Source organism: Rhinoraja longicauda, chromosome 1, assembly GCF_053455715.1.
Source record: "Rhinoraja longicauda isolate Sanriku21f chromosome 1, sRhiLon1.1, whole genome shotgun sequence".
NCBI classification, from domain to species: domain Eukaryota; kingdom Metazoa; phylum Chordata; class Chondrichthyes; order Rajiformes; family Arhynchobatidae; genus Rhinoraja; species Rhinoraja longicauda.
Genome location: NC_135953.1, coordinates 62,001,510 through 62,028,337, shown reverse-complemented (window position 1 = coordinate 62,028,337; position 26,828 = coordinate 62,001,510). Strand labels below are relative to the sequence as shown.

Sequence of the window (26,828 nt, the reverse complement as noted above, 5' to 3'; positions counted from 1 at the left end):
GTCTGGCAAGACCGTTCTATTTACTAGTACTGTACATCCTGGGGGTACCAGGTTATGTGATCTACAGGCTGCATCCTTGGCTACCTGATCTGCATAAGCATTTCCCTTGAGACGGGATCGTCTCCCCCTGTATGGGCGTTACATTTTATAATGGCCAATTGCTTCGGCAGGAGAAGTGCCTATAGGAGGTTACTGACGATTAGGGCATTATTAATTGGTGTTCCCACAGAAGTGAGAAATCCTCGATGTTGCCATTGCACTCCAAAATCATGGGCTACTCCGAATGCATACCTGGAGTCTATATAGATGTTGACACATTTGTCCTTGGCTAGAATGCATGCACGAGTTAGCGCAAAGAGTTCAGTTTGTTGTGCTGAGAGGGGGTTTTGAAATCGTCAATACTCCTGTGGCTGTGTCAAAAAAACTAATGGATTAATTATAAATGTCAGGTTAGGATTATTTAAAAGCGTAAACTCGTACCTTCCCAATCGTGCCTGGATGAGGTATTTGGTTTGGCCCGCAGCTACACAAGCAAGCGTGTAATCCAGGCAAGATCTGGGTGCATGGGGGATGCGGGCTACTGCATCTAACCTGACCGAAAAGTATGCCACCGGTCGTTTGATATCGCTGCCTCCGCTTTTCCCCTGTCTTTCTTATCCTCCTCTTCCTCGGATTCTGTTCCCGCACCTGCATCTTCTTGGTCTCGTGCCCTTACTTCTCCCCTGGCTTCCCCTGTTGGAATTTTGGTGTACAAGGGAGTCACTAATGGTGCCTATATTTCAATAAGGGCCCTGGCACCTACTGGCACTGGCACCTACATGGAGGTCTCCTCTATGTGGGACCCTCCTCATCTTCACTAGCAAAAAGGGTTGTCATGCCAGACACAGGGTCTCCGGAGGATTTACTGGTACCAGGTTTTTTCTTAACTCCAAATTGTTTTGGTTTTGAGCTCTTTTTATCAATGCTCCGAGCGCGCTCTTTTTTAGTTATTTTTTTCTGCCCGCTGACACTATCTGGAGCACCTACCATTTTTTCATAGTTCCATCCTTATTTCTCACCTCAATCCCCTTCACACATGCATTATCCATCCAACTCCTCTCTCGCATCTCCTCCCTCTTCTTTTCTGCCTCACTCTTCCATTCTTTAATTCTTTTTTTCCCCATTTCTTTCCTGCATCTTTTTCCCAAATTGACATTTCTGCCTTTTTAACAGTTTCTACATCCTATGTTCCTTCAACTGGCCCAGACTCATCACCCAAACGTTTGGTTAACTTATAACTTAATATTCTATAATCTTTATTATAACACCCCGTCACTCTTATCCAAATTATTCTTCATCTTAATTAACGACAAACCTTTTGAGTTTGCTATATCCAATTGCCGACTACTTTCCCAATAGCAAAAATATCTCTTAATTAACGACAAACCTTTTGAGTTTGCTATATCCAATTGACGACTATTTTCCCAGTAGCAAAAATCTCTTAATTAACGTTAGGTCTTACCTTCGTTGTCTGTTTCTAAGGATCTCGGCTGAAACTAGGTCAACCTCCTGACGAGGGACCACAGTGTTCCCGGGAGCTTCTTTGGGAGGTCGGTCTCAAGGGGTCCGACTAGAGCTCAATTTTCTCCCCATCCGGTCCCGGTTACTCTGCAGCCTCTTACTCAGTCATCTGTTGTTGGTCCCAGCGAGATCCTGCTGACTATACCAATGTTAAAGTTTGGTTCTTAAAACAGACAATAACACAAACAGTTAAAGGTAAACCAAGCAAAGCTTTAATTATCGTCAGAAGGGAGTGGGGGGATCAGTGCTAAGGGTGTATGACCAAACTCAGTACTCCCCGTGCTTCCACTCAAAGCATTTTCGCAGCATTTTTATACAGAATTTGCAGCAAGAATGTTTAACACAACATTTCCTTCCAATCAATCACATTGTATTAGAACACAATATACTTGTCACCCTACAGTCATAAAATATTCCACACAATAAGTCATTAGTCGAAGGTAAGGACACTGAGGTTGTCTGTTTCAATTATCCTTCCAATCAATAAATCCCCATCGTACTCTGGGTGATATTTTTTTCATTAATTTCCCCGCCAACCATTATTTCAATTTCCTGAGATCCATGTCCTCCATAACACACATCTCTGCCATGGATAATAGTTGTTTCCTTTTCAGTTTACAGTTCAGTTTATTGTCACATGTACCAAGGTACAGTGAAAAGCTTTGGCTGCATGCAATCCAGTCAGCGGGAATACAGGATTACAATCGAGCCATATACATAGTATAGATTCATGATAATGGAATAACATTTAGGGAAAGGTAAAGACGGCAAAGTCCGATCAACAAAAGTCCAAGGGTCATCAATGAGGTCAATGCAGAAATATAGAAACATAGAAAATAGGTGCTGGAGGAGGCCATTTGGCCGTTCGAGCCAGCACCGCCATTCATTGTGATCATGGCTGATCATCCACAATCAGTAACCCTTGCCTGCCTTCTCCCCATATCCCTTGATTCCGCTCGCCCCTAGACCTCATCTAACTCTCTTTTAAATTCATCCAGTGAATTGGCCTCTACTGCCAACTGTGGCAGAGAATTCCACAAATTCACAACTCTCTCGGTGAAAAAGTTTTAAATGGCCCCCCATTTATTCTTAGACTGTGGCCACTGGTTCTGGACTTCCCCAACATTGGGAACGTTTTTCCTGCATCTAGCTTGTCCAGTCCTTTTATAATTTTATACGTTTCTATAAGATCCCCTCTCATCCTTCTAAATTCTAGTGAATACAAGCCCAGTCTTTCCACACTTGACAATCCCACCATCCCGGGGATTAACCTCATGAACCTACGCTGCACTGCCTCAAAAGCAAGGATGTCCTCCCGCAAATTGGGAGACCAAAACTGCACACAATACTCCAGATGTGGTCTCACCAGGGCCCTGTACAACTGCAGAAGGACCTCTTTACTCCTATACTCAAATCCTCAGACCATGTATCTTGGTCCAAATACATCTTCCATCATCTTCCCCACACCAATGTGAAAAACTAAACCTTTTAACCTCAGGTGGCTAGTTTTTCTTAAGCACAAAACAAACTGCTGGAGGAACTTAGTAGGGCATGCAATATCTGTGCAAAGGACAGTCAAGGTCTAGCCATGGCACGTACATGGGCTGCAGCTATGCATTAATGTTTGTCTTAATGTTGTATACGCCCTGTTCCAAATGTACTCCAGCACTATTCCCCAACAATTTCTCCATCACATCGATGGTTGCATTGGGGCTCCCTCCTGATGGAGAACATTGATTTCATCAACTTCACTCTTAACTTCCATCTTGTCCACAAATTCACTTGGACTATCTCTGTCACCACACTCCCCCTTCGCAATCTTAGTCTCCATCACAGGGAACAGACTACCAACTAATGTCCACTGCAAACTCACTGATTCCCACGCTGCCTCAGCAAGGCCAACAGCATAATCAAGGATGAGTCGTACCCTGGCCACTCCCTCTTCTCCCCTCTCCCATCAGGCAAAAGGTATAGAAGTATGAAAATGCACACCTCCAGATTCAGGGACAGTTTCTTCCCAGCTGTTATCAGGCAACTGAATCATCCAACCTTGACCAGAGAGCAGTGCTGAACTACTATCTACCTCGGACTATCCTTGATCGAACTTTGCTGACTTTACATTGCACTAAAAGTTATTCCCTTATCATGTATCTATACACTGTAAATGGCTCGATTGTAGTCATGTATTGTCTTTCTGCTGACTGGATAGCACGCAACAAAAGCTATTCACTGTACCTCGCTCGGTACATGTGACAATAAACTGAACTTGCTCTTGCTCCCTCTCTGCCAGACAGAAAAAGAATACTATCACCCTATCAGCCTCTGCAGCCAACACATCATTCTTCAACATTTCCACCACCTTCAATGTGATCCAATCACCAGTCAAATCTTCCCATCCCCACTGCTTTATGCTTTCCGCAGAGACCACTCTCTCCACAACACTCGGTTCACTTCATCCCTTCCTACCAAACCCACTTCCTCCCCAGGTACTTTCGCCTGCAGCTGGAGGAGGTCCATATACCTCTCACCATCCAGAGAACCCAACTGCCTTTCTAAGTGAGACAGAGGTTCATGTACATTCGGTGTTCCCAATATGGCCTCCTTTAATCAGTGAGACCAAATATTGAACATGCAATCACTTTGCAGAACACTTGCACTCTGTCCACCAAGGCATGCTGGAGCTCCTGGTTGCTAACCTTTTTAATTTCCCTTCCCATTCCCATACTGATATTTCTGTCGGCCTCATCCATTGCCAGAACGAGGCCGCACACAAACTGGGAGATCAGCACTTCATATTCCACTTGGGTAACTTGCAGTCTAAGAATGTGAATATTGCATTCTCCAACTCCACCACTCTTACCCCTGTGCCCACTGCAGTGCTCGCACATTTCTTCCACCAACATAATCACCATACTCCTTACCACTCCGCCATAAACTCATATCCATCACCAAGTCTATTTACCTTTTATGCACCTTTTATGCACCCTATCTTTCCTTTTGCTCCTATCCCATTCCACCAACCTCAGATTTTACCCACCCACAGCTAGGAGAGATTTCTCCCCGCTCCTCTAAAAGGGACCCAACCAAAATGTCATCAGTCGATTCTCTCCACAGATACTGCCTGACCCACCGAGATCCTTCAGCGGTTTGTGATTGCTCAAAATTGTAGTACTTGCAATTGGTCTCTCATCACAGACGCTGTATAATCTGCTTCATGTTTCTAGAATACTCCTTTGTTTCAATTTCTGGAACTATCAATTCTGTATAATAATAATAATAATAATATATTCCTTTATTCGTCCCACAACGGGGAAATTTACAGTGTTACAGCAGCAAAGTGGATAGCAAGAGATCATTCATTATAAATAAAAGATACATAAATTGTCATCAGTTTTCTGTGTGTTCTTAGCTGTTATTGTTGACTCGTCTGCTGGGAGCAGTGCTGGTTGTGCAGTCTCACAGCAGCGGGAAGGAAGGACCTCCTATATCTCTCCTTCACACACTTGGGGTGAAGGAGTCTGTCACTGAGTTTGAGAGTTATATCAGAGTTTGAACATGTTCTTTATTTTTCTCTCTCTACTACCAACTGACAGCAATTGCACTATCTGGACAACCTTGGTCCATGGTCCATTATAGACATTTGCCCTCCACAACCTAAAACACACTCATTACATTGTTTATCTACTTCTGATGATGGGCATTTGAGCGGAAACATCTTTCCCTCTCTAAAGATGCTGTCTGACCACCTGTTTCTGGCATTTTCTACTTTTGTTTCAGATTTTGAACATCTACAGATTTTCTTTCAAAAACTAAACCAATCGCATAAATTTCACGATGCATTATTTGATTTCAAACTGGGATGTACATGCAACTTCAGATTGGTGCACAACAGTTCTCCATGCTTAACCAAAAATTATCTCCCTACTCAAAATATGCCCCACTTGTCTCAGCAACTATAAATTAAGTTATCCAAGTTATTAACAAGTTCATAAGTTCTAGGAGTGGAATTAGGCCATTCAGTCCATCAAGTCTACTCTGCCATTAAATCATGGCTGATCTATCTTTCCCTCTCAATCCCATTCTCTTGCCTTCACCCCACAACCACTGACACCCGTACTATTCAAGAATCTGTCAATTTCTGCCTTTAAAATATCCATTTGGCCTCCAATTATCCAAGTTAAAGATGTTTAGGATCCAGCTACATTTAATTTTTCAGGTCATAGTCATCTTCTCTGATATATTTCTCAACCTAGAGATTAAGTTGACATTGTGACCAAGTTCAGTCTCACTGTCCAAACATAGACACTAGTTAAGTGTTTGGAACAGATTTAAACATCTCAAAATAAAATGAAAAAAAACGCAACAGTAATCACACCACACAATTGGCACAAATACAGCCTCTTCACTTAAACAACAATTTTCCCTTTAGATCTTCTCTATATTTTATTGAAAAAATGATTAGTTTAGTTCAGTTTAGAGACAGACCCTTCAGCCCATCAAGTCGGCACCGATCAGCACTCCCCGCACCCTTACACTATCCTACACACACTAGGGACAATTTTACATCCATAAACTTGTACCAAGCCAATTAACCTACAAACCTGTACATCTTTGGAGTGTCGGAGGAAACCGAAGATCGTGGAGAAAACCCATACAGGTCCCGGGAAGAATGTGCAAACTCCATACAGACAAGCACCCGTAATCAGGATGAAAGCCAGATCTCTGGCTCTGTAAGGCAGCAGCTCTACCACTACACCACTGTATGGATTAAGGAGGGAAATGTCGCACAAAATAGATGATATGCAAATTGTCAAGATCCTTCACATATCAGCAAACCACACAACTTCAATCAACACCACAGTGTCAGAGTTCATGGTTTGAACATGCAGCTTCTTTTTAGGAGGGAACTACATCTTTGGGACTCAAGAAACTTTGTGTTTCCTCTTGCTTATTTACATGATGTATAACAGTAACGTTTTTCAACAGATATACAATCAGCTACCAACTGCATGATAATGATACTCAGAAATAAATGGGACGGGAGCATTACATTTACAACAGATCACAGTAAAGCCAAATTATTTTTTAGTTTAAAACTCAGTTGATGGAAATTTGAAATTAAAAATAAGCTGGTAATACTCAGCAAGTCAGGGAAGGGAAACAGAGTTGACATTTCAGGTTTAGGACCTGTGTTTAACTATAACACAATGATTTTTTTCCCCCTTCTCTGCAAATAGGGTGGAAAAAAAAACCAATAATCAATACATTTCTTTATCAAAGATCCAAAATATACAAATGATTTTCCAAATCCTTCAAAATTAATATTTTTAATCTTACACCAAAATTATAACATCGCAAATTAACTGCCGAATATATGATTTGAACACTGAGCGAATTGCTATCGGAACTACTGATTAGCTGCAATATTCAGTGTCCCTTGAAATGCCGGAGCGTTCTACTCTTTGCTGAGTGGAGGGGCTGAATACAATTTGCATCTGGCCCTTCAACTTCATGCCAGCTACGTTGGTGCTTTTTTCTGTGCCATTCGTTTGAATTGATCAGCAGTCCAAATATAAAATATCTTTTTTTCATTTAAAAGTTTTATTTTAATTTATGTCAGTTAAATTGATGGCTGAATTTAATTTAATTTTCTTTATTATTCCTCATCTAGTTGCCACTTGCTCCCTTCTCCACTCCATCTGCACAACAATGACGCTGGTATGGACAACTCTGTGGCCAATTGGGTGGATGCAAATTGCATGGGTGTTATGAAGCATATGAGGCATAGGCTGGATCCAGTATGATCCAGCTCCATAAAGAAAAATAATTCAACCGGACAGTTGGTTTTCAACCTAAATTCCTATCCTATCCCTAAATTCCTTGATTCCTTTAATTTTGAGATACAAATTGACCACCGTTTGCATGCAATGAAAGATTGAACATCTACAGCTGTTTGGAATTTGCAAAAAATCACTACCTTCTGAGTGAGGAAAGCTATTTTAATGGATAGTTCCTTATTTTGAGATGATGATCCTTAATTCTAGATTACCTTGCAGGTTCGGCGATCGTTTCGCTCAACACCTTCGCTCAGTCCGCCTTAACCAACCTGATCTCCCTGTGGCTGAGCACTTCAACTCCCCCTCCCACTCCCAGTCTGACCTTTCTGTCTTGGGCCTCCTCCAGTGCCATAGTGAGGCCCACCGGAAATTGGAAGAACAGCACCTCATATTTCGCTTGGGCAGCTTGCAGCCCAGCAGTATGAACATTGACTTCTCCAACTTTAGATAGTTCCTCTGTCCCTCTCTTCCCCTCCCCCGTTCTCCCTCTATCGTCCTGTCTTCACCTATATCCTTCCTTTGTCCCGCCCCCCTGACATCAGCCTGAAGAAGGGTCTCGGCCCGAAACGTCACCCATTCCTTCTCTCCTGAGATGCTGCCTGACCTGCTGAGTTACTCCAGCATTTTGTGAAATAAATACCTTAATTCTAGACTCCTCAGCCAGTATAAACAATCTCATACTTCTTCCCTGATGGTCCCTCAGAATTTTGCATATTTCAATGAATGACCTCCTACCCTAGATTCCACAGAACAGATTCCCAAATTAAGAGATATGTTTTCCCCTTAGAAAAGATGTATATAATCAGAAGGCATAGGTCTAAGGTAAGCAGGAGGTGATTTAGAGAGGATTTAAAAACAAACATATTTTCACCCAGAAGATGGTTGAAGTCGAATGACACTTAAAAGACTGCTTATTTTTAATGTACAGGCTGACCAAAGATTGTGGCATTGGTTGTACGACTTGCCTCAACGACTTCAAGATTAATTAAGCACTACTCATATAGTGTGGAATTGAAAACCCAAAGGGCAACCGTAACAAAGATAGCCACATTAACATTTTTGTATATTTACAAGGTAAAAACAGAGAAACACTCAGCAGGTCAGGCAGCTTATTTCACAAACATTAACATCTCATGAAGGAAACCCACACAGAAGTAAGAAAAAAGATCTTCAACTCTGACTGCAGATACTCAGTTCCAGTTTGAATATCCGACACACCGACTAAACCATGGAAATATAATTTCCTTCCTTCAATGGTCTTGTTCTTGCCACAAAAACAATCCATTGAAAATCACACATTTTAGATTTGTGGTTAGTTCACAAACATCATTTGTGTATGTTAACCAAAATTATTCCCCGATATCAGAATTATTATTATTTTTAAAGTAAGCCTAATCAGGGGAAAATTTAAAAAGGGCGCCAAAGGGCAACTTTTACCATACAAGGGAGACGGGTATATGACACCAGCTGCCAGAGAAAGCTGTAGGGATAGGTACAATAAAAACATTTAAAAGACATTTCGACAGGTGCATGGATAGGAAGGACTTTGAGGGATATAGGCCAAATTGAGGCAAATGGCCCTAGCTCAGATAGCTGTAGTGGTTGGCAAGGACAGGTTGAGCCAAAGGGTTTGTTTCTGTAACTTTACACCATATAACAGATGTAACAATGTTGGAGGTTTTATCTCACAAATGCTGACTTAACAACTTTAATTTGGAATTGAAGTTGCATTTAGGTTTGTTTGAACAAGCAGTCAGATTTAATCATGAATTACAACTTCTTGACATTACAAATATATGTCGTGAAAAATACGACTGTAATATCACATTCCAATACCCATATGCTTTAGAAGGCCTTACTTTGGCTGGGATAAGCATCCTGGAGCTATCATATTCTCCGTTTCGTCATTATTTTGAACAGCTGTTAGGTCCACCATGTTAACCTTTACATCACTGGCAAGCCCTGGAAACCTGGGCAACGTGTTAAGGATCTTCTCAACTAGACTATCACCGTGATGAGCAACAGAACCTGTGGAGAAACAAGAATTTTTAAGCTATGCATACGCTTCCATTATGTGACAAAATATTAAGTATCAGAACTGTTTTTTTGCCCTTCCCCGTCTCAAACTGCATCAGACCCGGTCACTAACAACATGAGAGAAGTGGAGCAAAAAAAGCAAAAATTGATTTAAATGGTTACATGATATCCCAGGATCCAATAAAACAGCAACACTCGACCACAATCCTTGCTCATTGAGAAATAGCATCCAACAAACCCACATTTTAGATTTCATTAAACATATTGTCTCAATGCCTTGGCACATGAGTGCATATGTTGCGAGGATTTAAATATTCCTCACTCAGTTTTCCAACCTAGATTTAATTCTACAACTTCAGCTTGAATATCCTGAGGTGAGTAAGAAAGTTATATAAAAAATGTTGAAGCTTTCCAAAAAGGTCATAAATTACTGAATCAAAGCAACCGACAGCAACTAACCATCATTAATCAAGCTGTGCAGAAGATGACCATATATTAAACTACAAACAAAAACATGGCATCAGAAACACTCGGCAGTTCAGGTAGCATATGTGAAGAGAGAAGGAGAATCAATGACTCTTATCGTAGCTTAAAAAGTGTTTTAATGGAAGAGTAAACAGGGAAGAGCAAACAGTCCTTTTAGAATGTTAAACCGGGAAGGGAGCAGGGCGGCATGGTGACGTAGCAGTATATTTGCTGTCTTACAACACCAGTGCCCCGGGTTCGATCTTGATTGAGGGTGCTGTCTGTATGGAGTTTGCACGTTCTCCCTGTGACCTACGTGGGTTTTCTCCGGGATCTCAGGTTTCCTCCCACACTCCCAAGACGTACAGGTTTGTGCATTAATTGGCTTGGTATAATTGTAAAATGTCCCTCGTGTGTAAGGTACTGTTCGTGTGCAGGGATCGCTGGTCAGCACTGACTCGCTGAGATGAAGTTTCAGCGCTGCACCTCCAAACTAAAAACTAAACAAAGAAATGGCAGTTAAAACACATTAAAGGTGGTGTAAATTATGGAGGGATAAGCCATTGAATTTGCAAGCAGTGGGGTTGATGAGATGAGGGAAACCCTTGCTTCATTTTATTTGGGAGGACAGGAGGAGAGAAAAGGAACAAAAAAAAATGGGAAGACGAGGCTGACAGCCTTATTATCTGTAGTAGAAGGGAAACCATAGTTAATAATAAAGAAATGTGTATTGTAATCAATGTTGCGTAACTTGAGGTAGTTGACAGGAAGATATATGTGGAGTAGCTCTGTTAATACCTGATGAGTTCACAACAGTTGCAAGTAATGATTTTGACTCAGAAAATCAAGATGCTTTGGAAGGAGATAACAAATATCAAGGGTAATATGTCATGGTGGTGCTCCTAACACTAGTTGAACTGTAGCAAAGAACATAAATCAATAACTAATGCTGAGGTCAAGTATGAGATCAACCAGGGTGATTTTACTTTTTGAAACTTTCCTCCTGTGCAGTGTTTATAACCAGAGGACATGGTTAAAGGAAATGGATTGGATACTTTGTGGGCAAGTGTTTAATTGTTATATGTATTAAAACAGATCAATCAAAATTCTTACTTTGGTAGAACAGATTTATAAACACAGAACTCAATAAATAACATAATAAACAGAAAAAAGTTAAATAAATAAAACTAAAACATAATATAGTGCAAAACAAAACAAAGCCTGAAATTCCTGACGGTTCATAGTTTGGAGTTTAGTTGGAGTTCATAGTGTTCAATTGCCTGGTTGTCTGCGTTCTCCCGAGGCTTCCTGACCCGCTTAGCAAGTCCAGCACCTTGCATTGTTTTGTGTATTAACCAGCATCTGCATTTCTTTGTTTCCACCAAATTTTAAGGCGATTCTGACTCGCGTAAAATCTGACTTATCCAAGGGTATACAGAATGTAACCCTTAAATCAGAGAGTGTCTGTATATCACAACAAACAACAATAGTGCAAAAACATAAACAATGCACCCAGGTCCATATAGTTTGGTGCAGACTTGGAGGTTGTAGTGTTTAATAGCCTAATGGTTGTTGGGAAGACGCTGCTCCTGAATGTTAGTTTTCTACTTTCTTCCCAATGGCAGGTGTGAAATGAGAGCCTGGCCAGGATGGTGTGGGTCTCGTCTGCCATTTCCTTGTTCCCCACAATAAATTCACCTGTTTCGGTCTTCAAGGGACCCACATTTGTCTTAACTAATTTTTCCTCTTCAAATACCTAAAGAAGCTTTTACCATCCTCCTTTATTTTCTTGGTTAGCTTACCTTCGTACTTCATCTTTTATCCCCGTATTGCCATTTTAGTTACCTTCTGTTGATCTTTAAAAGTTCCCCAACCTTCTGGCTTCCCACTCATCTTTGCTATGTTATACGTCTGCAGTTTTATTTTTATACTGTCCTTGACTTCCCTTGTCAGCCACGGTCACCTCTTATTCCCTTTAGAATCTTTCTTCCTCTTTGGAATGAAATGATCCTGCATCTTCTGGATTGTTCCCAGAAATACCTGTCATTGCTGTTCCACCGTTATCCCTGCTAGGGTCCCTTTCCAGTCAACTCTGGCCAGCTCCTCCCTCATGCCTCCATAGTCCCCTTTGTTCAATTGCAATACTGACACTTCAGATTTTACCTACTCCCTCTCAAATTGCAGATTAAAACATCATATTATGGCCACTACCTCCTAATGGTTCCTTTAACGTGAGTTCCTTTATCAAATCCGGTTCATTACATTACACTAAATCTAGAATTGCCTTCTCCCTGGTAGGCTCCAGTACAAGCCGTTCTAAGAATCCATCTTGGAAGCACTCTACAAACTCCCTTTCTTGGGGTCCAGTAACAACCTGATTTTCCCAGTCTACCTGCATGTTGAAATCTCCCATAACCACCATAGTATTACCTTTGTTACATGCCAATTTTAACTCCTGATGCAACTTGCACCCTTTCTCCAGGCTACTTTTTGGGGGCCTGTAGATAACTCCCATTAGGGTCTTTTAACCTTTCCAATTTCTCAGTTCTATCCAGTAATGACTCCACATCTGATTCAATGTCACCCCTCGCAAGGGACTGAATTTCATTCCTTACTGAGCTACCCCACCCCCTCTGCCCACTTGTCTGTCTTTTCGATAGGACGTATACCCCTGAATTTTCAGTTCCCAACTCTAATCCCTTTGCAGCCATGTCTCCGTAATTCCCACAACATTCTCTTTGATGCATTCCAATAAGCCCACAGAAAGAAACAAGACATCAACATGTATGTCTACTCTGCGGTAATGACTGAACACTCACTTTATTGATGCCCCTCATGATCTTGTGTGCCTCAATAAGGTCACACTCGAGCTCCACCTATCCAACCTCTCCCTATAACTCAAGCTCACAAGACTAATAACGTCCTGGTGATCTGTATCCTTCCAAAGCTGGGCGATCAGAACGGCACTCCAAGCGGTCTCACAAACAGCTTATATAGCTGCATCAGGACATGCCAACTTTTGTACTTAATATCCTGCTCAATGTAACAGTAGGGATTAACTTCAAGTTAGAAATCATATATTAAAGAACACGCCAAAATGACTGTAAAACAAATCTAATGTAGATGAGCAAATGCACGTTTTACCTGAGAGATCGAGTGTACGGTCCACAAAGACAATAGAAGCTTTAAATTGACCATATTTTCTTCTCTGCCTTGCCTGTGAATAATTAGCCAGTTCTCCTGCAATTATTTTACTAGTAGGACCAACTGCAAAACATTCCTCTTTGAGCTGTAGCAGTTCAAACACAGAGTTCAAGGATGAAACCAATGACCTGATTTGTGTTTGAAGTTGAAAAGGCAAAGAATGATAATCGACGTCGTTCAGGCTTCCAAACTTCTTTTTGTCGGGTCTTGTGTTGTTGATCATTTTCAGATCTTGAGGCACGAAAGAAAAAAATGACGAATAGGCTGTTGTAATGAACAGGTGGGGAACAATGGGCGCAATTAATATGGGTAGGTGCAGGACTTCCGCCGTATAATTCATGTTCCCCATCCATTGGCACAGCAACTCTCCGAATTGCTCGAAGACCAACTCCTGCTCCAGTTCGGCAGTCACGTTGTTGGCAAACAGGTGGGTGTTGTGGCTAACGGCGGTGATCACCACACAGTACTGGAAGGAGCTCAGGGTGACGATGTCGCGGATGATATCAGCCGTGCGCCCCTTCAGCAAAGTGCTGACCACGAACACGGCTTTGGCTTCTCCCGGGAGCCCGGCTTCGAAGGAGCTGAACTCCTTGACGTTTATGGCCCCGGCCTGGAGCAGTTTGCTGATGCCGCCGACCCAGTGCAAACTCTCGGCGCACCCAGCGTCCATGAACACCACCGCCCGTTTAACCTTCTCGCACAGCTTCTCCCAGACGTTGTTGACGATGCCCACGAATTTCGACCCCATGCAGGCTCCATCGTTCATGCTTTCCGGGTCCGACAGCAGCGGCGGCGTCAACGGCGACGGGCAGCCGGACACTCGGCAACTGCCGGCCAACACAGATGACGTACACAGGCCTGGGCGCCGACTGATGACGAGCAGAGGATTTCAAAGTGTTGGAGTAACTCAGCGGGACAGGCAGCATCTCTGCAGAGAAAGAATGGGTGACACAAGACATCAACATGTACGTCTACTCTGTTAAAGACTGAGCATTCACTTTATCCATGTGTCGAGACCGTTCTTCAGACTGGGCTGCAATATGTTGTTGGAAAAATAATTAGGCAAGAGTGTGAAATTGTTAACAGGGCAATGAAATTCTTCATTGGATCGGAAGAGGTTGGATAGGTGGAGTTAGAGGGTGACCTTATTGAGGCACACGAGATCATGAGGGACATGGATAAAGTGAGTGCTCAGTCTTTACCCCAGAGTAGACATGCATGTAGACATGATGCCTTGTTTCTTTCCGTGGGCTTATTGGAATGCATAAAAGAGAATGTTGTAGGATTTACAGAGACATGTCTACAAGATCAGAGCTGGGAACTGAAAATACAGGGGTATACATCCTATTGTAAAGACACACAGATGGGCAGAGGGGGTGGGGCAGCTCTGTTGGTAAGGAATAAAATTCAGTCCCTTGCGAGGGGTGACATTGAATCAGAAGATGTAAAGTCATTGTGGATATTAATGAGAAATTGTAAGGGTAAAAAGACCCTAATGGGAGTTATCTACAGACCCCCAAAAACTGGCCTGGAGAAAGGGTGCAAGTTGCATCAGGAGTTGAAATTTGGCATGTAACAAGTCAACAGAGCTTTATTTGTCATTCGGTACTAAGGTACCGAACGAAACTACATAGCAGTCACACAAAAAAGAAAAAGAACACAAGACACATGACCCCAACACAAACATCCATCACAGTGACTCCAAACACCTCCTCACTGTGATGGAGGCAACAAAACTTCCACTCTCTTCCCCACGCCCACAGACAGACAGCTCGTCCCCGACCGACCCGCACAGTCCCCGCAAGGGGATGGCCCGCGGCCGAGCCGCACCGGGCACTGAAACGTCTCGTGGCCGAGCCGGGCGATGGAAGGCCCCGCGGCCGAGCCTTGCGCAGCTAAGTCCCGCGGCCGAGCCGCGCCGGGCGATGGAAGGCCCCGCGGCCGAGCCGCACCGGGCGATGTTAAGTCCCGCGGCCCGGTAATGGTAATTACAAAGGTAATGCTGCAGTGGTTATGGGAGATTTCAAAATACAGGTAGACATTATCTTCGCAGCAAAATAACTACAGATACCAAGAACAAAACTGCAACTTTGGTCAGAGAGTATTGTGTACAATTCTAGTCACTCCCTTTACAGGAAAGATGTGAAGGCTTTGGAGAGGGTGCTGAAGAGGTTCCCTGTTATATTTCCTCTATACTCACAACTCTGACTCCATCTATAAGTTTGCAGATGACATTACTGTGGTGGACCAGATCACGAGTAATGACAAGACAGAGAACAGGAAGGAGATACAGAACTTAGTAACATGGTGTCAGGACAATAACTTCTCCCTTTATGTCAGCAAGACGAAGGAGTTAATTATCGACCTCAGGAAGCACGGTGGTTTACATGCCCGATTAGTATCAATTGTGCTGAATTGGAAATGATTGAGAGCTTCAAGTTCCTTGGCGTTAATATTACTAACGATCTGTCGTGGACCAACCACAGATATGCAGCAGCCAAGAAGGCACACAAATGCCTTGACTTCTTGAGGAGACTGAGAAAACATGGCAGTTTTTGACACAGGTGTAAATATGTTTAAAATATATTTGAAAAGGTACATGGATAGAAAAGGTTCAAAGGGCCAAACTCAGACAAATGGTACAAGTCCAGATAGACACCTTGGTCGGCATATGAGTTGTGCCAAATGGCCTAATTCCGTGCTTAACGACTCTGATTTCTGGGAAAAAATGCAATCGTTTAGCATCTTTGTCATATTGTTTCCCTTGTCTTTCCATTTGGTACCATATCTAATCAGCTTGTATGGTGCAAACTCCTTATAAATCATTTCTTTTTCACTGGAATATACTGCTAGTTGCACCTGCAAACCAATATTTTTAGTTTAGTTTTGCTTATTATTGTCACCCTTACCAAGGTATAATGAGGTTTTGAGTGCTATACATAATTACAATCAAGCCATCCAGAGTACTGCTACACGATGAAGGATATGGTATTTAGTGCAAGATAAAGTATGGTAAAGTCCGATTGAAGATATTTCAAAGGTCTCCAATGAGATAGATGGGACGACAGGCCTGCACTCTAGCTGGTGAGAGGATGGTTCAGTTGCCTGATAACAGCTGGGAAGAAATTGTCCATGAATCTGGAGGTATGCATTTTCAAACATCTGTACTTGCCTGATGGGAGAAGAGGGAATGTCAGGCTTTGATCCAACCTCACAACTCTTCTAGATTTCTGCCCCCTTCTCCAATCAGTCTGAAAAAGGGCCCTGACCCTAAGTGTTATCTGTCCATTTCCTCCAGGTATTAACTGACCTCTGAGTTACTCCTTGTTTTTTGCTGAAAATGCCAGCATTTGCACTTTCTTGCGTCTCCAGCATTAAAGTTCTAATTCCTTTGGTTTATCCCAGTAGGCAACATTACTTGGATGCCCAAAACCAGAATCCTGAAGCAAATGCTCTACTCCAAACTCCATCGTGAAAGAAATGACCAAGTCGATAGCGAAAAAGAAAAGTTCTCGGGTGTTCTTGAAAGCTCCTGGGGAAAAAGTAGATTTCCAACAAAGGGGATGCTTGACCCATGAACATTCAAATTGAAATGGAGATGGAATTGGGAATCCTAAATCTATTGTTCCGTGATGCACGAAAGCCCAACATGAATGACAGAAGAACGAATGCAGCAACTTTGCAAATGCCCACTCCATCTGAGACCCTGCTCAGCCTGTTGCAGAGTGTGTGTGGACCCTTCTAGGCCTCATAAAGGCTGGAGCAATTAGGCTTGTATACACTGGAATTTAGAAGGATGAGGGGGGATCTTATTGAAACATATAAGATAATTAGGGGATTGGACACATTAGAGGCAGGAAACATGTTCCCAATGTTGGGGGAGTCCAGAACAAGGGGCCACAGTTTAAGAATAAGGGGTAGGCCATTTAGAACGGAGATGAGGAAGAACTTTTTCAGTCAGAGAGTGGTGAAGGTGTGGAATTCTCTGCCTCAGAAGGCAGTGGAGGCCAGTTCGTTGGATGCTTTCAAGAGAGAGCTGGATAGAGCTCTTAAGGATAGCGGAGTGAGGGGGTATGGGGAGAAGGCAGGAACGGGGTACTGATTGAGAGTGATCAGCCATGATCGCATTGAATGGCGGTGCTGGCTCGAAGGGCTGAATGGCCTACTCCTGCACCTATTGTCTATTGTCTATTTCCAAAAACTCTCATAACTCCAAGGTCTTATTTAGAACAATTAGCTCTGTCACATGTCCCGCCCCCAATACCAGCTTAGTTGGGTCCCCTGCTAAGTGCGAAGAATTCGCTAAATTTTTCACCAACAAAGTTGAGAACATTAGAATGAACATTTCCCCACCCACCCGTGACCTAGCTGTCTCACTAGTCTGTTCATCTAAATTGGACTGCTTCCAACCCGTCACTCTATCCTCCCTTGCAAAGCTTGTCTCCGCTATGAAACCTGCAACCTGCCCCCTTGATCCTGCCCCCACTGCCCTTCTGAAGGATGTCATTGCAATAGCCGGTCCCAGCATCCTCTCTATTATCAACAGTTCTCTGGCCACTGGCACTGTTCCAACCAGTTTCAAGCACGCGGTGGTCCAGCCCCTACTGAAAAAACCTAACCTAGACCCCACCTTGCCTAGCAACTACAGACCCATTTCCAAACTGCCATTCCTGTCAAAAGTCCTTGAAAAGGCAATTCTAAACCAATTAGTGCCCTACCTGCACCAATACACCACCCTGGAAAGTTTCCAGTCAGGTTTCAGAGCCCACCACAGCACAGAGTCTGCCTTGTTGAAGGTACACAACGACCTGCTTCTCGCCATCGACACCGGCGACTGTGCAATCCTGCTCCTTCTCGACCTCAGCGCAGCGTTCGATACAGTGGACCACACCATCCTTATTGACCGTCTCCGGTACGCGGTTGGCATTGATGGCACTGCCCTGAGCTGGTTCGCTTCGTACCTCAAAGATAGGAGTTTCGCCATCAACATAGGCAGTTATTCCTCTGCTCCAGCTAGCCTCTCCTGCGGAGTTCCACAAGGCTCCATCCTAGGCCCCATTCTCTTCTCTCTATACATGCTCCCCCTTGGCCAAATCATTCAAAGGCACGGCATTTCTTTCCACTGCTATGCCGATGACACTCAGCTTTACCTCCCCCTGAAACCCAACAACCAGTCAAATTTAAACAGCCTCTTACACTGCCTTGAGGACATAAAATGTTGGATGGCACAGAACTTCCTCCAATTAAATGAGAGCAAGTCTGAGGTCATCCTATTCGCCCCCCCCGACTCCATCAAATCGATAACAGGCAATCTTGGAAGTCTATCCTGCCTAGTCAAACCGCATGTCAAAAACCTCGACATGATATTTGACTCTGCATTAAAATTTGATAAGCAAGTCAACGCTGTGGTAAAAGCCAGCTTCTTCCAACTTCGAACCATAGCTAAAATCAAACCTTTCCTCCAATTCGACGACACAGAAAAAATCATTCACGCTTTCATTTCCTCCCGCCTAGACTACTGCAACTCCCTATACACTGGGATCAGCCAATCTTCCCTGTCCCGCCTGCAACTGGTCCAAAACGCCGCAGCGAGACTCCTGACGGGTACCCGTAAAAGGGACCACATCACCCCGATTCTGGCCTCTCTTCACTGGCTCCCTGTACGGTACAGAATCAACTTCAAGCTCCTCCTATTCACGTATAAAGCCCTAAATGGACATTCCCCCCCCTACATCAAAAATCTTCTAACCCCCTTCTCTAACTCCAGGTCCCTCAGGTCGGCCGACTTGGGGCTACTCACTATCCCGCGGTCTAGGCTTAAGCTCAGGGGTGACCGCGCTTTTGCGGTTGCAGCTCCTAGACTGTGGAACAGCATCCCTCTCCCCATCAGAACTGCCCCCTCCATCGACTCCTTTAAGTCCAGGCTCAAAACCTATTTCTACTCCCTAGCGTTTGAGGCTCATTGAGGAGGCGCTGTGAACTGTTTGCGTGCTACTGTATGTTTCATTTTTTTCCTTAGTACCTAATCAGATGTACAGCACTTTGGTCAACGTGGGTTGTTTTTAAATGTGCTATACAAATAAAATTGACTTGACTTGACTATTGTCTATCAGTCACGCAAGCTGCAAAGAAAAATAGCCCTTGAGGGCTAAGGGGGAAAAAAGACAGTTGTGAATTTAAGGGGGGAAAAAGACAGTTGTGAATTTAAGTTCAAACATGAAGAGGGCGAAAATGTGAGTGGAACACGGAGCGACGCCGACATGATCGCCACCACTGACTGCATCAACCCTCAGGCTCAGCCAGGCTGACGAGGAAGCGGCTTTGGCTTCCGGGTCATGTGGGCCGGCTGGCGCTGCCTCCCCTTGTTACTCGAGCATCTTTGGTTAAAGGTGGCGGCGGGAGGGGCTGTGCGTGCGGGTGTGAGAGAGTTAGTGAGAGCGGGGCAGTAGCGCGGCCATGTCAGCGGAGCCAGAGAGCACCACGAAGGAGGCCGGCGGCGCGGGCAAGGATGGCGAGGACGAGGAGCAGTGGCTGTATGGAGGTAGGAGGAGTGGAGGTTGGCTGGCTGGCGGGCGCCGGGGCCTGCTCGCCGCCGGCGGGCAGCGCGGTGAACAGCAAGGCCCGGCCTGGCCCGGCCCGGTGCGGCCTTGTCGCCGGAGGCTCGGATGTGCACCCGTCTCCCTCCCTCTGATAGATTTAACCGTCCGCTCTTCTGATTGCAGATGAAAACGACCCCAATAAACAGGAGGAGGAATCGGCAGTTGACAGGTGGGTCTTTCTTTCTTCCCAATTCTCAAGAAGCTCTGGGGCCGGGGGCCTGCTGTCTGTCGGCTGTTCTCCCATTTTCCGCATCCTTACCAGCTTTTATTTTAAGCAGTTTTATTTTTTGGGGGAATGTGAAGAGGTAATATTTGAGGAGGTGTTGTAATCGTTCTAAATTCAGTTAATGAATTTCTACCCAATGTTAGGAACCTGAGACTGAGTCAGGACGGGAAGGATGCTTGACAGAGAGATAGGTCGCGTTTATGGTTCTGCTTTCCTGTTTCTCGAATCTCATTTACGTTTGTTTCCAATAGCCCCTGAAACATTTAACTGAATATTTTGAAAATTGTATGTCTTTTTTTATTCTGGCTTTGTAAACTAAAGCAAATATTTGGCTTTATCCTCTGAATGATTGAGACAGAAGGAACTTAAGATGCTGGGATTTTGTGTAGCTGGAGTGTAATTCAGTGGGTCAGGGAACATATCTCTGGAGGACATGGATAGGTCATGTTTTAGACTGATTCACTGAATGAAAGATCCAGCATGGAAACAGGCCCTTTGTCCCACCAAGTCGATCATCGATCACCCATTCACACTTGTTCTGTTGTCCCACTTTTTCATCCAGTCCTTGCACTAGGGGCAGTATGCAGAGGTTCATTGACCTTCAAACCCACATGTATTTGTGAGGAAACTGAAGTACTCAGGCAAAACCACGTGGTCATGAAGAGTGTGCAAACTCCATACAGAAATTACCTCGGGTCAAGATTGAACCTGCATATCTGGCACGGTGAGGAGGCAGCTGTGTCACTGCAGCTAGTAGAGCTGCTGCCTCCCAGGAGGGAGAATTCCAAAGGCATTCTTTGTCAACATTTAGCTTTTGGGGAAAAGGCAAATAGGGTGCTTGCACTGCTCCAAGGTGGTGTACATCCACATTGACAACTAAGTTGCAGCTACTCAAGATCACCCTCTGTGGAATCTAACATTCAGCAAATACCACCAAAGTAGTGAAGAAATGGAAACATAATCTGTGGGGATAAAAATCAGTCTTAAAGTTAGATGTTGTGGAGACTTTAAATCCCATGTATCTGCTAACTTTGTGGGCAAGTATTTGCATACCTTGGGTATGCAAACAATGACTGTGACTTGTCAATAAAGTATTCATGCATACTACAGTCATAGCAGTTGCTGTTTTTTTTGCAGATTGTGGGCACAATCTTGGGTGCATACCCACAATCATCAGCTGTGCACAACTTGTGAATAGCATTGAACCTTGCATCCAAGATCTTCCCTGTAGTTCGACCAGCAGAAGAGTCTGAACCTAAATTTCTGTTGATTGTAACCAACTGTATATAATTACAATACATAATTTTACTCCCCAATTCAAAATTTATTCTCATGCTGATGTTAAACATTTTTCTTTAGGTGTCTACTTCCTAGATTTGGGCCAAGCCGCAAAATATATTTTGTATTACCAGAATCATCCCAAATAGTGATTCTTCAATGAGCATTGAAATAATAGACAATAGTAGGCCATTCGGCCCCTCGAGCCAGCACCACCATTCAATGTGATCATGGCTGATCATTCACAATATACCCCGTTCCTGCCTTCTCCCGATACCCCCTGACTCCACTATCTTTAAGAGCTCTATCTAGCTCTCTCTTGAAAGATCTCTCTAATGGAGGTCAATCACTGCCAAGCCTTACTATATATTTGTTTGTGTACTTTTCAGCTTTGCAATTAGTTACAGGAGACATGCTGTCATTTTCCCATTCTTGCTTTTTAAAAAATAAATCAAAGTATGATTTGCGGATGGTATGGCAGTAGTTGAATGGAGGAGCTGAATGGCTTAGATCCCTTTTATGAAGCATTATTCCAAAAGTGTAATTGGGGCACATTGTAATTACCTGACTTTGACTCTAGATAATGAATTCCATGAACGGACAAGTTCAGACCTGTTAATGGAATTCACTTTTTTATTGTAAACAACAACTTGCATTTATCTTGCATCATTAAGGCAGTAAAATGCGAAATAATGCCTTCAAGTAGTATTATCAAGGTTTGACCAAGTTATTTAAGGAAATATTACAAAAGGTACATTTGAGAGAGCAGAAAAGTTTCAAGTATTTAATTGTCATAGTATGAAAATGGAACAAAGAAATTCTTCCTTACAGACGCATAACGGGTCTGTAAACACAATACTCAGATTATGCAATAAACAAAAATTCAATAAATTAGAAAATTCCAATATTAGTGCAAAAAAGTCTGGACTCTTGTGCAACCAGGACAGTCTGTAGTTCAGTTTAATTGGTATTTGTAGTGTTCAAGAGCCTGATTGTTGTTGGGAAGAAGCTGTTTTTGAAGCTAGAGGTCACAGTTCTCACACTTGTATACCTTCTTTCCAATGGCGGCAGTGAAATGAGAGTGTGGTGGTGTGGGTTGTTGATGATGCTGGCTGCTTTTTTTTAGGCATTGCCTCCTGTAGCTACTTTCAATGGTGGGGTTCACGGTACCTGTGAATTGGATGGTGTCCACATCTTCATTCCTGGGCATTTGAGTTGCTAAACCAGACCATGATGCAACCATTCAATATGTTCTCTACCATACATCAATAGAGATTTGAGAGCATTTGTCGACATACTGAATTATCGCAATCTTGTGAGGAAGTAGAGGCGTTGATGGACTTTCTTTGTGATTGCATCAATGTGCTGGGCCTGGGACGGATCTTTGGAGATATGCACACCCAGGAACGAAGTTTGTGATTCTCCACCAAGAACCTGTTGATGAAGACAGTTTTGTGGATTCTTGGCCTTCCTCTTCTAAAGTCAACAATCAACTATTTGGTCTTGCTGACATTGAGACCAAAGTTGTTGAGACATAATTCAGTAAGACGATTGACCTCCGACACTCTGACTCATCATTGTGGTCTGTTGAAGTTGAGGATTCGGTTGTATAGGGATGCATTGGGACCCAGTGCCTTAAACTTTATAATGAGGATGGAGAGGTTGAAAATGTCTAAAAGCTCTTATCAGTTGATCTACGCAGGTTTTGAGAACATGACTAGGTACACCATCAGGTCTAGATGCTTTCTGAGAGTTCACCCTCGTGAAGGATTTTCTAATGTCGGCCTTGGTGACTGAGATTAAAATGCCATTGGGGGCTATGCGGGCCTGAGAAGGCACATCAGTGTTCTCCCTTTTGAAGTGTGGGTAGATGCATTGAGGGTGCTGTCACTTGCGCTGCCACTTGATTTTGCCTTGTAGGTAGTGATGGGGTGCGACCCCTACCAAAGTTGCCAAACCTCATCCTCCAATCCTTCTTAGCATTTCAAATGGCCTTATGTAGGTCATACCTGGACTTCCTGTATAAATCTGCATCACCAGACGTGAATGCCCAAGGTCTGGTCCTCGGAAGATTGCGGAACTCCTGGTTCATCAAAGGCTTGTGGTTGGGGGACAAACAGATGATTTGATGAGAAAACACTCCACCACACATTCCCTTATGAAGTCAGCACCAGTGGTCTATTAATTCAGATCCATTGCCCAGTCTAACAACTCCAAGCAATCATGAAGTCGTTCCTCTGCCTCCCTGGATCAGTTCTGTGCAGTACTCGCTGATGGAACAACACTCTGGAGTCGTTGCACATACACAGGAAGGAGGTGGTCTGAATTCCCAAAGAGATGGCAAAGAATCTTTAAAAATCTTGTAACGTCTTGATTTTTCGAATACATTAAATTTAAGCAAAGCATTCAGAAGTACTTTTAAGCTTGATTGATACTTTTAATTAAAAGCCTTCGCTCCCCTTGAGCTGCATGTCAGATATTTTATATTCAAATGGGCATGATCAAGACCAGAGATGTCTTCTTCAGTATACATCCCCTTAGCGATAACATGCTTAGTTGAAGCCTATGTTCCTGAAAGAAGTAAAGTACCCCATTGAAAAGTATGTAATTTGGCCATTCAGCTGAGAATGATTTTTTTAACTTTTAATTTTATTTTGTATCAAAATTATTTTGTATTTGCATTCTGATACTTAATTAGATTTGTTATTTCACTTGTGTTTTTAATGTGAAACATTTTTTTTTAGCACTGAAGCTCCTGCTCCAACTGCTGCTGTGGAAGAAGCTAGAGGGAATGGTGTGGTGAAAATGGTAAGTTTCAAAATGCCAATTTTGAGGTGAATAGTATTGGAATTGATTAGACCAAGAAAACTGACTTCAGGGGAAGAAAGGACAGATGAGTGTTGTCTAGTGTAGAGATACCGCGTGTAAACAGAACCTTCGGCTCACCGAGTCCGCGCCTACAAGTGATCCCCGCGCACTATCCTTCACACACTAGGGACAACTTACAAGCCAATTAACCTACAAACCTGTAAACCTTAGGAGTGTGGGAGGAAACCAGAGCTCCCGGAGAAAACCCTCGCAGGTCATGGGGAGAAGGTACAAACTCCGTACAAACGGAGTCAGGAATCTGCAGTCAGGAATGAACCCAGGTCTCTGGAGCTTTCAAGCATCTACTATATTGCTGTGCCCCCCTATAAAGAATGAATGTGATTAACGTCTTTTTAAAAGAGAAGCCGCCGCTATGCATCCTGTTAACTGACTAGAGGTGCATCAGGTTTCAGTGGGAATATCTACCCATTTTTCTTTATCCTTCATTCAGTTACTCTTCAGATGATGTAAATATCACAGACTAGATTGTGATGAAAGTTATTTTAAAATAAATTTCCAAGTTAAACTGAACATTTAAATATTAAATTCTCAGTTTATGCCGACATTTATGCCTTGGTTCAAATACTTGTCTGGATGTTTCTTAAGTGTCATGAAATGATCTGCCTTGACCATCTCAAATGGCAGTGCGTTCCAGATTTGAACCACACTCCAGTTGAATAAATTTTCCCCTCGGATCCCTTTTAAAAGCTCCCTATCTCTCACCTTAAAACTATACCTTATTGTTTTTGACACCCCCACCATAGCCAAACCATCCCCATAATTTTGTGTATCTCTCTTAGGTCACCCATTGGCTGCTTCTGCTCCAGGGGAAACCTATCTTCCTATCGAGTCGCTCTTCGTAACCAGAATGCTCCAATCCATTTCGCATCCTAGTTAATCTCCTCTGCTGCTACCTAGCCCATTCACATAATTTCAATAGCAATGCAATCAGATCTGCATACTTCAAGTGCCAACTGGCAAATGTTTATTACGGCTGTAATGTGATGTCCCAGATCTTTCATCCAATGCCTCAGCCAATAATGGCATTCCTTATACCTTCAGAACCTTTATCGAGCTCTGCTGATACTGTCATGGGTCTCTGCTCTCATACCTTAAGACCCCTCTGTTAATTAACAGACATGTCCCCACCATTTACTGTTTATATCCTCCTGTTCTTTGTCTTCCTAAAGAGTATCACCTTTGTATTTGTCAGGGTTAAAAGCCATTTGGCATTGCCCCCCCCCCCCCCCCCCCCCCCAACTATCCGGCGTGATTTACATTATGCTGTAGCTTTAAACATCCATCACCATCTTCAACACAATTTTTTATATTCTCTACTAACCTACTTATTTTGCCTTGTATATTAATTGTTTGGATGTGAATATGTAACACAAGGTTTTATCCCGCTTCCAATATAGGATTGCAATTGGAGTGTTGAGGTTTCATTGACTGGAAATGTAGACTTGGTGTTCAGTTTAGTTCTAAAATATAATTATTCTCTCATTCTTTAGAATACTGCAGCTGAAGGGGAGGATGAAAGTGACAGTGATAGTGATGACGACGATGATGATGTTCAAGTCACCATTGGGGACATTAAAACTGGAGCACCACAATATGCGTAAGTTCCCGTGCTCTGTACATTTGTAAATACATTTGTAATTTGAGATGGAAAATGCAGTGTTCATTTAAATGAACATTTTTGAAGGGGGGGTGGGTGGGAATTGATAGGATTTCTGGTTAGGATCCTTATTCAGAAGAAGGGTCCTGACCCGAAACGTAGCCTATCCATTCCCTTCACAGATGCTGCCACATCTGCTGAGTTGGTTCAACATTTTGTGTTTTGCTCCAGACTGTGATTTCCTGGATTGCTCCTGTTGCCCTCTTTAAACAAAGGAACAACATTGGCCATTCTGCAAACATCTGGTCCCTTAGTCTGTGGCTAAAGAGAGTACCATGAAGGCCCCAGTAATCTCCTCCTTTGCCTTCCTCAATATCCTGGTATTGATTCCATCGGCCCTTGGGGACTTATGCACCTTGGTAGTTTTCAATACAACCTCTTCCTTGATATTGACATGCCCTAGAATATTAACTAACCCATCCCTGATCTTGCCATCATCCATGTCCTTCTCCTGGCTGCGTGCAGAAATGATATTTTGTCCATGGGTGGTCCCGCTCTTCCCTTAGCTATCCACTTACTCCTAATATAATTTAAGCTGCGAGGAATTCTGTTTTATCCCAATGTCAAGGACATTTCATGATTCCCTTTTAGCCTTTCTAATTCCTTGTAAGTTCTTTCCTGTTTCATTTTAACTCCTCAAGGACCTTGTGCAGCTTCAACTTCCTAAACCTTGCATATGGTTCCTTTTTCTTTGAGTAAAACTGCAATATCTCCTGTCATCCAAGATTCCTGAACTTTGTCAAACTTGTCTTTCATTCTCACAGGCATATCTTATCTTGAATTCCTACCTGCTCATCGCTAAGGGTCCCACATGTCAGATGTGAATTTACCCCCAAACATTGACTCACAAAGTTACCCCAGTTCCTACCTAATACTACTGTAAGCATCCTTCCCCTAATTTAGAACTTTTACATAAGGAACAGCCTTATTATCCACATCTATCTTAACATTTTATAGAACTATAAAACACAGAACTATATTTGTTTTTTCCAAGAAGTTCCCCCATTGAAACTTTGATTAACTGGCCAGGCTAATTCTCCAGGACAAGGTTTAGTACAGCTCCATCCCCAGCTGAA

General features: G+C 43.1%; 2 protein-coding genes across 6 annotated transcripts in view; one reads left to right on the top strand and one right to left on the bottom strand.

Annotated features, from left to right (window-relative positions):
• Positions 1–13,931, bottom strand: part of scfd2 (sec1 family domain containing 2) — a 229,179-nt gene extending 215,248 nt beyond the window's left edge. Inside the window, exons 1-2 of the mRNA XM_078410453.1 lie at positions 13,044–13,931; positions 9,257–9,425 (exon numbers count right to left, since the gene is read on the bottom strand). Coding sequence (XP_078266579.1) covers positions 9,257–9,425; positions 13,044–13,869 — 995 coding nt within the window. The 5' untranslated portion in view covers positions 13,870–13,931. The remainder of the gene's footprint in view (positions 1–9,256; positions 9,426–13,043) is intronic.
• A 5,214-nt stretch (positions 13,932–19,145) lies between these two features.
• fip1l1a (FIP1 like 1a (S. cerevisiae)) overlaps positions 19,146–26,828 on the top strand; it is a 61,605-nt gene continuing 53,922 nt past the window's right edge. For 2 of the 5 annotated variants that reach the window (XM_078398620.1, XM_078398597.1), the window contains exons 1-4: positions 19,148–19,644; positions 19,826–19,871; positions 23,951–24,014; positions 25,586–25,692. In XM_078398620.1, the coding sequence (XP_078254746.1) occupies positions 19,560–19,644; positions 19,826–19,871; positions 23,951–24,014; positions 25,586–25,692 (302 nt within the window). In that variant the 5' untranslated portion in view covers positions 19,148–19,559. Of the gene's footprint in view, positions 19,645–19,825; positions 19,872–23,950; positions 24,015–25,585; positions 25,693–26,828 lie in introns of all 5 variants that reach the window. The other 3 variants (XM_078398628.1, XM_078398611.1, XM_078398606.1) reach the window with 3 other exon arrangements.